The 17,803-nt window shown below is 52.8% G+C and overlaps 1 protein-coding gene across 1 annotated transcript in view; it reads right to left on the bottom strand.

The window, feature by feature from the left end:
- Positions 1 to 17,803, bottom strand: part of HK1 (hexokinase 1) — a 67,458-nt gene that overhangs the window by 9,428 nt on the left and 40,227 nt on the right. Inside the window, exons 8-14 of the mRNA XM_011234262.3 lie at positions 11,063 to 11,218; positions 8,391 to 8,624; positions 5,990 to 6,294; positions 4,492 to 4,640; positions 4,084 to 4,203; positions 2,422 to 2,517; positions 867 to 966 (exon numbers count right to left, since the gene is read on the bottom strand). Coding sequence (XP_011232564.2) covers positions 867 to 966; positions 2,422 to 2,517; positions 4,084 to 4,203; positions 4,492 to 4,640; positions 5,990 to 6,294; positions 8,391 to 8,624; positions 11,063 to 11,218 — 1,160 coding nt within the window. The remainder of the gene's footprint in view (positions 1 to 866; positions 967 to 2,421; positions 2,518 to 4,083; positions 4,204 to 4,491; positions 4,641 to 5,989; positions 6,295 to 8,390; positions 8,625 to 11,062; positions 11,219 to 17,803) is intronic.

The raw sequence follows: 17,803 nt of genomic DNA, 5'->3' as shown, positions 1-17,803 counted from the left end.
CCCAAAACCTTACACCTGCAGCTGCTCCCCAGTTTTCAGAATTTCCTCAGGAGCCAAAAATGGCTTAACAAATGAAAAGGACTCCTGAGCACCCGGAAGGCAGCCTTCAGGGGCCTTCTCCCCATCTCCCAGACACTTAGCAAAGGGTCTGCCCGGCGGGGCTGCCAGCCCTCCTCATCCAGGTAGGGCCTGCAGAGGTTGGCCAAGAAACAGGGCCTTCCCCCAGCATCCTGACACCAGCATCCTGACCAGGAGCAGGCTCAGTGGGACAAATGGTCTTCTCGCAGCCCGAACTGGTATGTTTCAGGAATGACATGCTCAAGTCCAGACCCCTCACGGCTTTGAACTATAAGGGAACCCTCAGAGCCAACCTCTCTGCGACCCACCAAAGTGGCTGGGGTTGCTCACAGACAGTGGCTGCCAGAGGCAAAATGGTGCCCGAGACTACTCTCTGGCCCTTGCTCACAGTCAGGGGAGAAGGAGGGCTCTGTTGCCTTCCCAGTCACAGGCTCCCACCCCTCAACACCTGCCTGGTGGCCTCCCCATAAGCCCAGTAGTTGCCCTGATGGCCAGACCAGCCCCAGGAACTCCCACCCTGTCCATCCAAGCCATGTGAGCCACTTGGGGCCTCGTTCCTGGACAGCTCCATTGTGACAATCTGGTCATGAGGCTTGGCGTGAGTGTTGGGGAGGAGAAAGTCCCCTGGACAGCTCTGCAACCTCGGTCCAAACTCTGAGGTGGTAAGGGGACAACAGGGACAGATACAGTGTCCTACACAGAGGACTGAGCTGCTGGCTCATGGCCCCACATAACAGGAAAACCCAGCCTTCCCTGCCCCGAAGAGACAGACTTTCCAGGACACCCACCTACGATGAGTCCAACCTCGCAGGTAGGCTCCTCGTAAGCACAGGTCATCATGGTGCCCACAGTGTCATTGACCACAGCCACCACGTCCAGGTCAAATTCCTTTGGAAAGAAAGGGACACGGCTTTAGGGGAGGGACAGCACTGCCTGATGCATCATCTGAAATAGTTTCCTTACCAGCCTTCAACAGGTAATTAAATATTCCTTCACTGACTAAACACCTACTAATACTGATGTACCTGACACTGGAGATCTAAAGGAAGGAAGCCCTCTACCCATTTCACAGACGATGCTGAGTACCACAGAGGCAGCCTGGTGGGCACTGCTGACTGGACAAAAGACAAGGGACTAAGGCCAAATAGCTCTCTCTCTTAGGAGTTTAGAGTGTTAACAGCCTTCCAGAAGGCAAAACGGGACTACCAAACCCACTCCTCAGAACCCGTCCTTCTGAAACAGCCACACAGCTCACGAAGATACTTTACTGCGTGGCTTGCAAGGACCAGAAAGAGAACCCAAATATAGATCAAAAGGGGCTATGTATGAACCTAGGTAAGACACAGGTTCCAGCAACCACTGGAATGCTGTGCGGCCATGGAAAAGGAGGAGGTTGGTCTCTATGTGGTGACAAGACAAGATGCCTGTTTCACATTAAATGAAATAAGCAAGTTGTAATAGAGTACATACGGTAGGAGTCCCGCTACAGAATGTGCGTTCGAGTGCTGGTCTCTGCACAGAACATCGGTTGGAAGAATGCTCACGTGAAGAGTGGTGACATGGGCAAAAGTAGGTCGGCAGGTACTCTGCCGAGTGCAACCAATCCCTCTTTCAAAACCCATTCACGTCAGCCTTCCCCACTGCCTGTGCATTTGGCTGCTCTTTCGAACTAGAGGAATTTAAACTTTTTTTTTTTTTCTAATTCCCTCATTAATAAGTCAAGCAAAATCTTTGGAATTTTCCATTTTATATTTTGTCAATGTCCTCCAGCCAAAGACCACCAGAAACACACCTGCAGTCAAACAGCGCTGGGCATAGGGACTGGGTGCCGCACGGGCAACACACCTCGTGGGGCATCTCGGGACGGGTTAGAAAGCTCCTCCTCCAGGATCGAGCCTGGGCTGATGGTTTTAGGGAGGGCTCAGAGTGCGGCTCGCCCTGGCCTGGAGGCTGTCCAAGAGCAGGGCAATTCTCTGAGTGTGCGCTGAGCGCTGACGTGAGCACAGACTTGTCTCTTCTTGTCTAATCATCAGTTATGGAGGGACGCGTTGTGCTCAACAACAGGCCCCAAGGCTGACCGACAGCGCCAGCCCGTGCCCGGCCGCAGGGGGTTGCTCTTCTGTTTTTCAAGCTGTCGGAGAGTCATGACTTTTACCTTTCTTAAACTATCCTTTAACAACAGAAAACCGCTCACCTCCGTTTTAACCGCTGACAGTTTAGGGAATCCTCTAACCCAGGTCACACACGCTTCTGTATTGTTTGACTTCTTTACGACCCATCAAGGACAATTTTTATAACCCCTCAAACAGTGAAGATTTGTAAAAACAACCTTTTCATAGTTACCTCTCTCCTTTTTATCGCTTCCCTTAGTAATGTTGCTACATCGTGCCCCACGCAGTCGGTTGCCTTAAAACCCTTGGTCCAGGTGATCAAGATTCCCTGAAACAGGAAAGGCACCAGGAGAGTGCTGTGTAATGAGCCTTTCTGGGCAGAATATAACATTTTACTCCCTCCCTCCTGAGTAAACATCTGCTGACAACTTACAGAGAGACTAGCTTAGAGCATCTGAGGCCCAAAGCAGTAACAGAGAAGGAGCCCTTCACAGGCCCGCCCCCTCCTAACCATCCCCACGGCTGTCTGGTCCATAATGCCCATTTCACAGATGGCAAAACTGAGGCATAGAAGGACAATGGTGCGGCCCCTGGTATAACCAACTAGTTCCCCTAAAGAACAGTCTGCCAACAACGTAAGTGGAGAAATGCACATTTTTAGGAACACTGTTACTGCCTACAGTGAACTTCCAGTTTGAATGAAGTTCAGCATCTGCCCGTGTAACTCACTACCATGAACACAGGTGACAGTATAAGCGAACTCCTTAAACAATGCAGACCTATAAAAACTTCAAAACCCAAGTTTATATGGATCTAACTGCTGAGATATAAAAGGGCTTAAGAGGAAAAAGCCCCAAGTCAGCACACGGGGTTGATTAACTGGCTTCTAGAAGCAGGTGGCACCTAGCCTCCCTAGTACTGCACATCATTTGCCTTAAATCCTAGGGTTCGTGCGCTCTGATGGCCCCCTCCCTGGCCACACCCCCACCCGTGACACGAGGAGGTCCCCGTCACTCCTCCAGCCATGACAGGCTCCATCTTGCCTCTGTGACTCCGTACAACCAGCTCCCTCTGCTGGGTTCCCCCCACCACCTGCCACCAACAGCCCTCAGCCGAGTGCTGAGCTGCGGGTGTAAGGCTGGGATCCTCCATTAGACTGTTGGCCCCCTGAGGACAGGAGCTGTCACCTTCCACTCCATACCCTGCATTTAGTACTCGGCAGGCGCTTGAGCCCTGACCCCAGACCCTGCTTCATTCCATTTATTGAACCTTTATTAAGGATCTCCCTCTAGGGGCGCCTGGGTGGCACAGTCCTTAAGCGTCTGCCTTCAGCTCAGGTCATGATCCCAGAGTTCTGGGATCGAGCCCCGCATCGGGCTCCCTGCTCCACTAGGAGCCTGCTTCTTCCTCTCCCACTCCCCCTGCTTGTGTTCCCTCTCTCGCTGGCTGTCTCTATCTCTGTCGAATAAATAAAATAAAATAAAATCTTAAAAAAAAAAAAGTATCTCCATTGATAAAACTCTGTGCTAGGGCATGGAGGTGGGGGGATACAGGTCCTTGCTCAAGGAGCACCTGACACAGCAGGAAAGAAAGACACAATCACTAATCATTATGAAAAAAGTGCTATAACATTGAATGGAAGAGGGAACACTGAGGAAGGGGAGATACTTTTGCCTAGGGGACCAGGGGGCTTCCCGGAAGAGGTGGGTGCTCCAAATGATAAAAAAAAAAAAAAAGAATAAAGAAGGGTCTTAAGATGAACTGGAGGACATGACATAAAGCCTGGGTCAATCCACTGTGATGTGTGAGCTGTTCCCGACATCGAGGGGACAGGTGAGGCTGGAGGAAGCCGCAAGAGCCAGCACTGCTCGGCGTCTGCAGGAAAGACACTTACCGCATCCAGGCTCGTCTGCTTGCAGGGGAAGGAGAACGTGAAGCCCAGAGGCATTTTGGGGCCTTTGATCCCCATGTAGTCCAGGAAGTCAGAAATGCAGGAGACGATGTGGTCAAACAGCTGTAGGAGGAAAGAAGGGATTACCTGTGCTCTCTGGTTTCATGCTTCGGTGTACGTGTACAAGGACACGTTTCCACGCACACACATGCACACATGCACCAACACATGGAATCTGCAGCCCCCTGAGCACAAGAAGCCCAGCATTGCTGAAGGGGCCCGATGCTTTCAGGCCACAAGGACACAACGGCAGAGCTATGTGCACCCCGTGGCTGGTTTGGGGGGACCACCGATGCCACTGGACGTGTGACACACGTGTGCCATCATAGTATGAAAGCAAAACTGTCTCACCTCTTCCCCAGTGCCCTGCATGATTTCAATGGGAATGGCATAGATCTTGTTGTGCATTTCCACTGTTCTCTTTTTCCCACTGCGGATTTTCACCAGCAGGACACGGAAATTTGTTCCTCCAAGATCAAGGGCCAAGAAGTCACCATGCTCTATTACGGTCAAGAACATAAAAGAACATAAAAAACAGTTAAGTGCTTCTTGGCAGCCAGTAACCCCAAGACTTGAGCCCCGACATTAAATATGGGGGAGAAGGTTCAGCTTCTGCTCCCTCCAGCACACTGCTCAGGCTCGGGGAGGGTGGGCACGAACTCACTGACCACCACAGCCTTCGAGCCACACTAGGACAAAAGACGGATGGATGACCCACCTGTCACAATAAACAAACAAACAAAATCCCCCAGGGTTACTGAAAAGCATGGCAACAGTGACCCGATTCTGGGGAAGCTCGCACAGAATTTAGTAGTTTCTATCAATGTGTAGAGTGTTTGTAAAAATGTGCAGTCATTCTCTTCCCTGTACTTTTCCTCTGCAAAGTGACTCTGCAGTTCTTCCCATCAAAAGATGGAGTCTATTCCTCCTCCCCTTGGCTCCTGCCCAGCCTTATGACTCGCTTTGGCCGACAGAGTGTGGCAGAAGCAAAGCTGAGCCAGTCCCAGCCTAGGCCTCCAAGAGCCTTTGAAGTCCTTCCTCTCTCTCGTGGACCCTGGTGCTACCACGTGGACAAGCCCGGCGGCCTGCTGCAGGATGAGATGCACGGCCAGGCACTCCTGCCCCCTCGCTGAGTGCCGACTGCCGGATGTGTGAGCGAGGCCTCCGGGCTGACCCACCAGCAACCGCAGACTCAGGAACGCGTCCAGCGGACACCGGCCGAGCCTGGCCCGGGGAAGCAGTAAGAGCTGGTTCTGTTTTAAGCCACTAGCTTTGAGGGTGCCTTCGAATGCAAGGATATAACACAATCCTAAGTAACTTACACATGGGACCTAATTCATATCACAAATCTAATTTCAAGGACCCACCCGAGAAGCCCCTCAGGCTCTCCAGAGCGCTCAGCAAGGTCAGCGTTAAGGGTTGGATTCTGTTCTCTGATCTGCCTGGAGCCCCAGGCCCCTGTCTGCCTCCCGTACACCACGTCAGGCCTTAGGAAGGCTGCCCTGGGTACCTAGCCTTCCGCTGGTGACTCTGTGAGGGAACCTACAGCAATCCCGGTGCTGTGGGACTGACCCAGTTTCACTGTTTTAAGGACACTTTCGGATTCCGAGCAGGACTGCGGTTTTAGAGATGGTGCTTGCCTGGGAGGCCAGATCCAGGGCAAGTCAAGGGCCCTGGGTCACACACGGGGCAAGTCAGTGGTAGAAACGGAAAGCAGGGGGCTTTGAATGCGTTCCTCGTCCTTGCCAAAGTAAACACATCCACGGGAGACGCGCCTTCCCTGCAGCCCCACTCGGCCCCCGGTGGGAGAAGCAGGAGGGGTGTGTCAGCCCCCAGCGGAGGTCCTCACCAGTCCCGTCTGGCGTGCTCCGGACAAAGGAGGGTAGCATCTTGACCACGGCCTTCTCGTGCGTCTGCTTCCTCAGGCCCATATCCATCTCGGCCCGCATCCTCTTCTTCACCTCCAGCAGCATGTCCTTGGTGAGGCGGAAGTGGGCCAGGGTCTCCTCTATCTGCCGGTGCTGCTCCGCCAGGCGGTAGGCCACCGCCGTGACCATGGCCGCCCCCTTGCCACTGCCGCTCTCCGAGAGGAGGAAGCGCACATCGGAGTCGGGCACCAAGCGCCTCAGAGTCTTGTGGAAACGCCGGGAATACCTGCGGGGCGGGGGAGGGGAGCAGGCCACCATAGTTAGACTGAGCCATCTGTCAGGGAGCTCTGGTTCCCCTTCATTTCCCCACACCTGAATTCCATGTTCTAGACTTGATTTTCTCGTCACCCAAGTCATACACATGCACCGCAGAAAAGCTGGCAAATGCAAAGAAGTAAAAAGGAAAAATGCAAATAGCCCACAGTCACACATATCATGACATGAGTATCAAATACAGAAAATCGAGGGTCCAAAAAGGTTCTGTTCTCCATCATGACAAGGAGCTAACAGCACAGTGGTCTGGAGCCCAGTGTTTGGAAGTTACACGATCAGGAGACAAGGACGAGCTCTGCCACCCCCATCAGGTGACCTTGGGCCTGTGACTTCACCTTGGAGTCCGTGAGGATGGAGAGTATCTGGGAGACAGCGGGGTGGTGGGAACTGAACGAGTTCATCAATTGCCTGGATTGGTTACTGGTGCTGGGGGTGGGCTCCATGACTAATCTCTCTTGTTTTTTATTTTCACTTGCCCTTTCCCTCCACCCCCAAGAGTCGGGACATTCTTTATTGGCTAGAAGAGGACTTTAGGACTCAGGGAGACACAACCTCCTCAAAGTTTATGGTCTGTCGTAAGGACGGAAGGCTGCCCGCCAAAGGAAACAGGGAAACCAGAACCCCAAAATATTAACAGTGACCAACGCCAGGGGGGAGGATGAAAACTCACTTCTATTCTCTTTGTAATTTGTTGAACTATCTAAAGTTTCTAAACCAAATACATGTGACTTCTGAAATAAAACACATTTGTTTTACATGGGACACCGCAGACGAGGAGTTTGGGAGCTGGCTGGTGGTGACGGCTGCACGGCAGTGTGGATCTGCTTAACGCTACTGAACTGTGTGCTCAGAGACGGTTAGGGTGGGAAATTCTATATTGTGTATTTTGCCACAATTAAACAACATTCTAATGTGATGTTGCAAATCCCTTTCTTGTCCAAACATTTACCAAGAAACCACCTACCCTTCAAAACAATAGCTAGTTTTGTTATCAAAAATTTTACAAATACCGGGGTGCCTGGGTGGCTCAGTTGGTTAAGCATCTGCTTTCGGCTCAGGTCATGATCCCAGGGTCCTGGGATCGAGCCCCCCATTGGGCTTCTTGCTCAGGGGGGGAGTCTCCCTCTCCCTCTGCCTCTGCCCCCTACTCGTGCTCCTCTCTCTCTCTCAAATAAATAAATAAAATCTTTAAAAAATTTTACAAATACTTTAAAAATACAAAGAAATAAAATTATGAAGATAAGGACATGTAACGAGCTCAGACCCTACCCCCTCAGTAACAGAATGGTTTCCATTTAAGTCAACATTAATTTAACTGTCACTAGAACTGGCTGTGAAGGTCCCACGAGGCCACTTCACATGCACTTTGTACACGGAGCGGCAAAATATCTGAGGTCTTGTGCAAAAAAATCACATCACAGGCAGCTATTGTTAATAGTATAGAAAGACTCAGGATTTCATCTTTAGCCTTTTAAAGCTGTACAAGCCATGTTCTCGGTGCCACAAAAGGCTTTTGCAGCTAAGGGGTTCAATACACAAGAAGGCAGCATGGTAAGGAGCCCCTCATCACCAACAGGGACCACTTACAACTTGCATCTCCCGCCCGCTCTCAGATGCAAAGCATCAACTAGCTGCCCGTTGGAAAAAGGCATGTCTGAGATTTGGGGGGCCCTTCACAGGAGCTTTTAAAACAAGAATGTGGGCATCGTACCTATGACCACAGCTATAGTGAGGATGAGGGTCTCTAACGAAATATGAATAAGCAAGAGAATTTAAGATACAGACACATTCCACCCAGTGTTCCTGGCAGCCACAGAAATCTCTAACAAGACCTAAGAAATGAGGGGGAAATGACAGTACGGAAGCAACACCAGGAGAATTGGCTGAGGGTCAGGTACTTCTCAAGTGGGTAATTCTGACCCTTCTGCCCAGAGCTACACATTGTCTCGTACGCCAAAAACCTTCACTGGGTGCAAAAGTCTGACCTTTGGAGGAAGTCCTTAGCCCAGACAGGCACTGAGTGCCAATGACAGCAAAGGGCAGACTCACTGTGGGTGCGTCTTGTAAAGAGACCCGTCGACACCAACCGTGGTCCGCAGCCTGGGTGTGCCCTTGTTATCTCGAAGGCGGTTCAAGATGGCGCCCAGCGTTGCAGCCACCAGGTTGGCAGAGCGAAATGAGACAATGGTACACACGTGCTGGACTGAAATACAGTCGTCATCGGATGGCTCCACTCCCAGGCGGGTCAGGATTTCTTTGGCATTGTGGAGGCCTTCCTTATTCCTGTGAGGTTAGAGGCCAAAAACTGTGAGTTAAGGACCATGTCGGGCAGCGCAAAGCACTGACATTCCAGAGTCCTGGAAAGGTGAAGTCCGTTCACCCCGTGTGTGTGGTATGGGTCTAAGACAGTCAAATGCCTGAGAAGGACACACGAAGGAGCCTCCTCCATAAGAAATGCCAGGTAATAAGAGAAAAAACTGTCCTGGGCTGGGTTATGACACACCAGGGACATGGAGAGACGTGGAGGTGAGACAAAGCTGCCTCCGCCCCAGAGCTCGGTGCTCAGGAGACGCAGGCAAACCTCCTGCTTGTGAGGTCTGTGAGTTACCCTGGGATGCTTCCACACCTTTCCTTGAGGTTTTCCAAATTTTAATTTCTGCATACCTGTTTTGTGTATCTTTTGTTAGATTCATTCTGACGTACTTTAGGGTTTTGTTACTATTATAGATGTTATGGTATAGAGAGTATATATTTATACATATATGTATACAATATATATATACACATATATATGTAATATACATACATATATATATGTGTATATATATTCCTTTTTTTCACCTTCATGTACCATAGTAACGTAAGATGTTAACAATGGGGAAAATGGAGTCAGCGACACACGGGACCACTCTATACCATCTTTGCAATTTTTCTGTAAGTCTAAAAATAGATCTAAAATAAAAGGCTTATTTAAAAACATACATATTTTCATTATTGCCAATATACAGAAATACAGTTGACTTTTGTCTCTTATCTGCAGACAACTCCCTAAACCCTTGTTACTCTATTCACTTGTCTAGATTATTTCTGGTGTCCCACACTGACAATTAACATCTGCAAATAATGATAAATTTACTTCCTCTTTTTTTTTTTATTCTTATGCTTTTAATTTCTTTTCTTCTTCTTCTTTTTTTTAACCCTGGCTAAGAGTCCAGGACAATGCTAAATAAGAACGGGTGATACTGTCTTACTGCTGATTTTACAGAGAATGCTTTGAACGTCTGCCTGATAGGATGCTCGGGTTTTGTTGAGACAGCCTTTAGGACAATATAGATGCTTTCTTGAGCTAGTTCAAGTGGGCTTTTGTTTCTTGGTAACCAAAGAGCCAACACCAGAAGCAGGCCAAAAGGAAGGTAGGCATTTCCTGACTCTGTCAATGACTCTGAAGACACGCCGTGAAACTTCTGCCCCCCACCCCCACCCCGGTATCTAGCTGGGAGGCTTGAGAAGAGAGACATCTGGAAACTCTGAATCATGGTGCCTGGCCAACAGTCGCTCTGCCCCAACGGCTTCCGAAGGAGAGTGATCCGAGGGTAAGTGTCCAGGGATGTGACAGAGGAGTGAGTCCACATAAACCCCTTCCAATGTCCAGAGCCGCCCCCTCTAACTGCAGCCAGCTGATCTGCACCTGCCCCCAGGAGCCAGAGCTAGGAAGCCACTGGCTCGACGCGAGTCTCCAGCACAAGCTTCGTGCAGAGACGAAAGGGCATCTCTAGCCCCCAGCTAGCTCCATCTTTCAGCAGGTGGCCTTGCATGGCTGCACGTCTCCGAACCAGGAACGGAGCCTGGTGGCCCACGAGGCCAGCCACAGGATTGGAGTCCTTCAGGCTTGGAGGTGCCCAACCCCATCAGACTGCCCTGGGGTCAAGTTTACCCTCTTCCTCTCAGGGTGCAGGCCCACAAGTCACAGCTGAGGCCGAGAAGTCTGGGTTTCTCCTGGTGAAGCCGAAAGGCAGCAGTCAGGTGGCTGGACTCTGTCCCCCCCATCTATCTGCCCTGTCTCAGCTATTAACCAATGTTTCTCAAACTTGTGCCAGGGAACACATCTGGCTGTTAACAGGTGAGAGAAGGGGGAAGGCGTTTCTGGCACAAAAGAAGTTTGGGAAATTGGGACACCTGGGTGGCTCAGTCGGTTAAGCATCCAACTCTTGATTTCTGCTCAGGTCATGATCTCAGGGTCGTGGGATTGAGCCTCAAGTTGGGCTCCACACTGGGCACGGAGCCTGTTTGGCTGCTTGGGATTCTCTCTCTCGTCCCCGCCACCCCCGCTCACATACGTGCTCTTGTTTGTGTGCTCTCTCTCTCTCAAAAAAAAAGAAGTTTGGGAAATTATAAGTTAACCAAAGTGAACTGGGTTTTCTTTTAGAGGATATCTTCCATTTAGAGGATAAATATGCAATATTTCCCAATCCTATTAGCCAAAGAACCCCTTCTTCAGGGAATACCCAATTATCTTGAGGTCACCAGGGTTCCCTGGAACAGAGTCTGGAGAAGGTCCTCCTATGTCCCAGGGGCCTTCCAAACCCAGGCCCCAGGCTCAGTGAGCTCCTCGTTCACCACTAGAATCATCAGTTCCCTGGACTTTAATCTCCCCCGTGTGGGTGGGCAGGGGTGGGGGGTGGAGTGAAGGAAAAGAGAAGGCCCTGAGGGGCAGCACCTACTTCTCAATGGCTGACACGTCGCTGGTCTTGAACTTCCCCCTGGTGAGCAGCTCGGGGGTGATCCGCCCTTCAAACAAGAGGCTCTCCTTGGCCATCTTGACCAGGATCAGTCGCACCAGCTCCCCCAAGTACATGCCACTGACCATCTTCTCAAACCTGCAGAGAAAGCGCGTGGCACTTGTCAGGTCCTTCCTACATGCGTACCCCTGGGGTGGCTGGTGAGAAGTGGGACAGACAGACAGGCAGAAGGGAGAAGAAGACACCGTCTCATCCTCCCAAGCTCACAGTCTCACCGGCAGGCAAAACGGCACACCTGTGTCACTAAATGACGACGAAACAGCAGTGGCGGAGGGGGCGGCCCCCCAGTCCCCAAACATCACGGTCCCCCCATCACCACGGAGGGCAAAAGGAGGTAAGCACCATGGGGCACGGGGGCAGGCAGGGAAGGCCGCTGGAGGCGAGACTGGGGGTGACGAGGAGGCCCCCAGACAGAAATGCAGGATATGATCACTTCTTACAAGACAGCACACTATGCTTTGTAAAGGGCTTTCCTGTCCATCCTCCAGCTCAGAAAGGGTAACTGCCTTCTCGGGGGAAGGCTGAGTAGATTTTGGGGCTGAAACACAGCCCTCCCCATGGGACCCCTGTTGCTGGCCACCCTCTGGGCATCCATGTGCGCCTTCTCTAGCCAAAGGACCAAGAATTTGCTTTGGGGAGCCCACTCCACCCCCCCAACTTCACCCTAAATTCCAGGGAAGGGCTCTTGAGTAGCTCAGGTACAGCCGCAGGCCAATCCCAGAGTGACTCCTTCTCTCTCTTGCCTCCCTGGGAGCTGTGGGCTCTGGCAGTGCAGTAGCCATTTTGAGCCCAATGCTGCAGGAGAGAGGCGACCATGAACCAGGGCTCCGTGCCGCCTGAGCCAGATTCAGGCCCCGCATGCTGGCTAAGCAGGGGCCAGGAGGGAGCCCCAAGCAGGACAGATCAAAGCGGCAGGCCCATATCCAGGAGGCTGCGTCTCCTCTGAGGGAGCCCAGCTGGCACCCCCAGAGCTGCCCGCGACAGAGCAGAACAATCTGCCCCATTCAGAGCCGGGCCTAGGAGCCAGGGACGCTGCTGGGACCTGAGCACCTGGCCCTCCCTCGCCCAACATGGGCACGGAGAAACACGGTTCTCCTTGTTCCCGCTCCTGACAGGACCAGACACGACTGCCCCAGCCACAGCTGTGTCAGGGATCCCTGGCAGGAGAGTGCCTCTCTGAGTCCTGGCCACTCCGCCACCACCCCAAGTACCTGCGGGAACGGCCTCTGTGTAGCCCCGAGCCGGAATCTCAAAGCAGGCAGGAGCCAGACTGTCTGGGCTCAGTCCTGACTCTCCACTTACCGTGCTCCTCACTCCGTTTCCTCACCTGGAAAATGGGGAGAATGGCAGGGCCTCTGCTGAGGTTACTGTACGGAGGGTAGGGGTTCACAGGGGCGAAGGGCTACAATGTCTGCGCGCCATGAGTGTGGGGCCCCTGCTGTGCATGTCACGCTTTATTGAGCACTCACGTGTACTAACTTGCTTCATCCTCACTACAGTCCTATGACGTAGACAGTATCATCACCCCCGTTTCACAGATGAGGAAACTGAGGCTCAGAGAGGTGATATCACTTGCCCATGGTCACAGAGCTAATAGGCAGCAAATCCGCACTTGGAACCCAGTTAAGCACCAGGGACTCTGCTCTAAGCACTGTGCTGTTCTGCCTCTCTCGTGGGCAGTGCCGCTTAATGTGAGCTCGTCCCGTCAGCAGCTCACTTCCTCCCTAGGCAGCCGGCCCCCACTGGGTGATGTGACAACAGAAAGCTTCTTCCCCTCAGCCTGAGCGAAGATCAGCATCCTGGCACCTTCTACCCACTGCTTCTCACTTTGCCCTCTGGAGGCACCTAAAATGGTCTCCCTTGTCCCCAGATGTCTTTTACATACATAGATACCGCCATCCCCTTTGCCTAGGAGCCCTGTCAGAGCAGCAGGACAAGGAATAGGCACTCTGATGCGCCTCGCTCAGCCCCAGCCGGAGGCTCATGGACACGGCAGGCTCCTACTCCGCCAGCACGTTTCCCTCTGCTCATGGGGACCCAGCAAGTGGTGACCTGCCTGTCAGCAGTCGAATGCCGACAACCACAGGCCAGCAGGCCACACCGTGGTGCTGCGGCCTTCCCGCCTGCTGGCGGACACAGGCAGGCCTGGGGATAGGCTGGGAGGGGTGGGGTGGCAGGTCATGTTCAGACAGGGGGAGCAAGGACTTGCAGGCCCATCAGGACTTCCCCTGGCAGCCAGGAAGTGCTCGGACGGACAGCCCGGGGCAGAGAGGTGGGAGAGGTCTGAGGCCGTGCTAAGCAGGCTTAGCGGTGTGGAGAGGTTCTGTAGGGCAGGCAGAGCGATGGTAAGAGCAGGTGTTTGGGCGAGGACTTCACCACCATTCAGGCCGAAGAATTCTCCAGGTTGAGAATTCTCCAGGTTGAGAAACAAAAGATAAAATGAACTTGTGGGACTTCATCAAGATAAAAAGCTTCTGCACAGCCAAGGAAACAGTCAAAAAAACTAAGAGGCAGCCCACGGAATGGGAGAAGATATTTGCAAATGATACTACAGATAAAAGACTGGTATCCAAGATCTACAAAGAACTTCTCAAACTCAATACANTCCGCCCTTCAAACAAGAGGCTCTCCTTGGCCATCTTGACCAGGATCAGTCGCACCAGCTCCCCCAAGTACATGCCACTGACCATCTTCTCAAACCTGCAGAGAAAGCGCGTGGCACTTGTCAGGTCCTTCCTACATGCGTACCCCTGGGGTGGCTGGTGAGAAGTGGGACAGACAGACAGGCAGAAGGGAGAAGAAGACACCGTCTCATCCTCCCAAGCTCACAGTCTCACCGGCAGGCAAAATGGCACACCTGTGTCACTAAATGACGACGAAACAGCAGTGGCGGAGGGGGCGGCCCCCCAGTCCCCACACATCACGGTCCCCCCATCACCACGGAGGGCAAAAGGAGGTAAGCACCATGGGGCACAGGGGCAGGCAGGGAAGGCCGCTGGAGGCGAGACTGGGGGTGACGAGGAGGCCCCCAGACAGAAATGCAGGATATGATCACTTCTTACAAGACACCACACTATGCTTTGTAAAGGGCTTTCCTGTCCATCCTCCAGCTCAGAAAGGGTAACTGCCTTCTCGGGGGAAGGCTGAGTAGATTTTGGGGCTGAAACACAGCCCTCCCCATGGGACCCCTGTCACTGGCCACCCTCTGGGCATCCATGTGCGCCTTCTCTAGCCAAAGGACCAAGAATTTGCTTTGGGGAGCCCACTCCACCCCCCCAACTTCACCCTAAATTCCAGGGAAGGGCTCTGAGTAGCTCAGGTGCAGCCGCAGGCCAATCCCAGAGTGACTCCTCTCTCTTGCCTCCCTGGGAGCTGTGGGCTCTGGCAGTGCAGTAGCCATTTTGAGCCCAATGCTGCAGGAGAGAGGCGACCATGAACCAGGGCTCCGTGCCGCCTGAGCCAGATTCAGGCCCCGCATGCTGGCTAAGCAGGGGCCAGGAGGGAGCCCCAAGCAGGACAGATCAAAGCGGCAGGCCCATATCCAGGAGGCTGCGTCTCCTCTGAGGGAGCCCAGCTGGCACCCCCAGAGCTGCCCGCGACAGAGCAGAACAATCTGCCCCATTCAGAGCCGGGCCTAGGAGCCAGGGACGCTGCTGGGACCTGAGCACCTGGCCCTCCCTCGCCCAACATGGGCACGGAGAAACACGGTTCTCCTTGTTCCCGCTCCTGACAGGACCAGACACGACTGCCCCAGCCACAGCTGTGTCAGGGATCCCTGGCAGGAGAGTGCCTCTCTGAGTCCTGGCCACTCCGCCACCACCCCAAGTACCTGCGGGAACGGCCTCTGCGTAGCCCCGAGCCGGAATCTCAAAGCAGGCAGGAGCCAGACTGTCTGGGCTCAGTCCTGACTCTCCACTTACCGTGCTCCTCACTCCGTTTCCTCACCTGGAAAATGGGGAGAATGGCAGGGCCTCTGCTGAGGTTACTGTACGGAGGGTAGGGGTTCACAGGTGCGAAGGGCTACAATGTCTGCGCGCCATGAGTGTGGGGCCCCTGCTGTGCATGTCACGCTTTATTGAGCACTCACGTGTACTAACTTGCTTCATCCTCACTACAGTCCTATGACGTAGACAGTATCATCACCCCCGTTTCACAGATGAGGAAACTGAGGCTCAGAGAGGTGATATCACTTGCCCATGGTCACAGAGCTAATAGGCAGCAAATCCGCACTTGGAACCCAGTTAAGCACCAGGGACTCTGCTCTAAGCACTGTGCTGTTCTGCCTCTCTCGTGGGCAGTGCCGCTTAATGTGAGCTCGTTCCGTCAGCAGCTCACTTCCTCCCTAGGCAGCCGGCCCCCACTGGGTGATGTGACAACAGAAAGCTTCTTCCCCTCAGCCTGAGCGAAGATCAGCATCCTGGCACCTTCTACCCACTGCTTCTCACTTTGCCCTCTGGAGGCACCTAAAATGGTCTCCCTTGTCCCCAGATGTCTTTTACATACATAGATACCGCCATCCCCTTTGCCTAGGAGCCCTGTCAGAGCAGCAGGACGAGGAATAGGCACTCTGATGCGCCTCGCTCAGCCCCAGCCGGAGGCTCATGGACACGGCAGGCTCCTACTCTGCCAGCACGCTTCCCTCTGCTCATGGGGACCCAGCAAGTGGTGACCTGCCTGTCAGCAGTCGAATGCCGACAACCACAGGCCAGCAGGCCACACCGTGGTGCTGCGGCCTTCCCNAAATGGGGAGAATGGCAGGGCCTCTGCTGAGGTTACTGTACGGAGGGTAGGGGTTCACAGGGGCGAAGGGCTACAATGTCTGCGCGCCATGAGTGTGGGGCCCCTGCTGTGCATGTCACGCTTTATTGAGCACTCACGTGTACTAACTTGCTTCATCCTCACTACAGTCCTATGACGTAGACAGTATCATCACCCCCGTTTCACAGATGAGGAAACTGAGGCTCAGAGAGGTGATATCACTTGCCCATGGTCACAGAGCTAATAGGCAGCAAATCCGCACTTGGAACCCAGTTAAGCACCAGGGACTCTGCTCTAAGCACTGTGCTGTTCTGCCTCTCTCGTGGGCAGTGCCGCTTAATGTGAGCTCGTTCCGTCAGCAGCTCACTTCCTCCCTAGGCAGCCGGCCCCCACTGGGTGATGTGACAACAGAAAGCTTCTTCCCCTCAGCCTGAGCGAAGATCAGCATCCTGGCACCTTCTACCCACTGCTTCTCACTTTGCCCTCTGGAGGCACCTAAAATGGTCTCCCTTGTCCCCAGATGTCTTTTACATACATAGATACCGCCATCCCCTTTGCCTAGGAGCCCTGTCAGAGCAGCAGGACGAGGAATAGGCACTCTGATGCGCCTCGCTCAGCCCCAGCCGGAGGCTCATGGACACGGCAGGCTCCTACTCTGCCAGCACGCTTCCCTCTGCTCATGGGGACCCAGCAAGTGGTGACCTGCCTGTCAGCAGTCGAATGCCGACAACCACAGGCCAGCAGGCCACACCGTGGTGCTGCGGCCTTCCCGCCTGCTGGCGGACACAGGCAGGCCTGGGGATAGGCTGGGAGGGGTGGGGTGGCAGGTCATGTTCAGACAGGGGGAGCAAGGACTTGCAGGCCCATCAGGACTTCCCCTGGCAGCCAGGAAGTGCTCGGACGGACAGCCCGGGGCAGAGAGGTGGGAGAGGTCTGAGGCCGTGCTAAGCAGGCTTAGCGGTGTGGAGAGGTTCTGTAGGGCAGGCAGAGCGATGGTAAGAGCAGGTGTTTGGGCGAGGACTTCACCACCATTCAGGCCGAAGAATTCTCCAGGTTGAGAATTCTCCAGGTTGAGAAACAAAAGATAAAATGAACTTGTGGGACTTCATCAAGATAAAAAGCTTCTGCACAGCCAAGGAAACAGTCAAAAAAACTAAGAGGCAGCCCACGGAATGGGAGAAGATATTTGCAAATGATACTACAGATAAAAGACTGGTTTCCAAGATCTACAAAGAACTTCTCAAACTCAATACGCGAGAAACAAATAAACAAATCATAAAATGGGCAGAAGATATGAACAGACACTTTTCCAATGAAGACATACAAATGGCTAACAGACACATGAAAAAATGTTCAAAATCATTAGCCATCAGGGAAATTCAAATCAAAACCACACTGAGATACCACCTTACGCCAGTTAGAATGGCAAAGATAGACAAGGCAAGAAACAACAATTGTTGGAGAGGATGTGGAGAAAGGGGATCCCTCCTACATTGTTGGTGGGAATGCAAGTTGGTACAGCCACTCTGGAAAACAGTGTGGAGGTCCCTTAAAAAGTTAAAAATTGAACTACCCTATGACCCAGCCATTGCACTACTGGGTGTTTACCCCAAAGATACAGACGTAGTAAAGAGAAGGGCCATATGCACCCCAATGTTCATAGCTGCATTGTCCACAATAGCCAAATCATGGAAGGAGCCGAGATGCCCTTCAACAGATGACTGGATTAAGAAGCTGTGGTCCATATATACAATGGAATATTACTCAGCTATCAGAAAGAACGAATTCTCAACATTTGCTGCAACATGGACGGCACTGGAGGAGATAATGCTAAGTGAAATAAGTCAAGCAGAGAAAGACAATTATCATATGATTTCTCTCATCTATGGAACATAAGAACTAGGA

The sequence above is a fragment of the Ailuropoda melanoleuca genome, chromosome 6 (assembly GCF_002007445.2).
Source record: "Ailuropoda melanoleuca isolate Jingjing chromosome 6, ASM200744v2, whole genome shotgun sequence".
Taxonomy (NCBI): Eukaryota; Metazoa; Chordata; class Mammalia; order Carnivora; family Ursidae; genus Ailuropoda; species Ailuropoda melanoleuca.
Note: the sequence above shows the minus strand (reverse complement) of the source record. Positions and strands in the feature narration are given on the sequence as shown.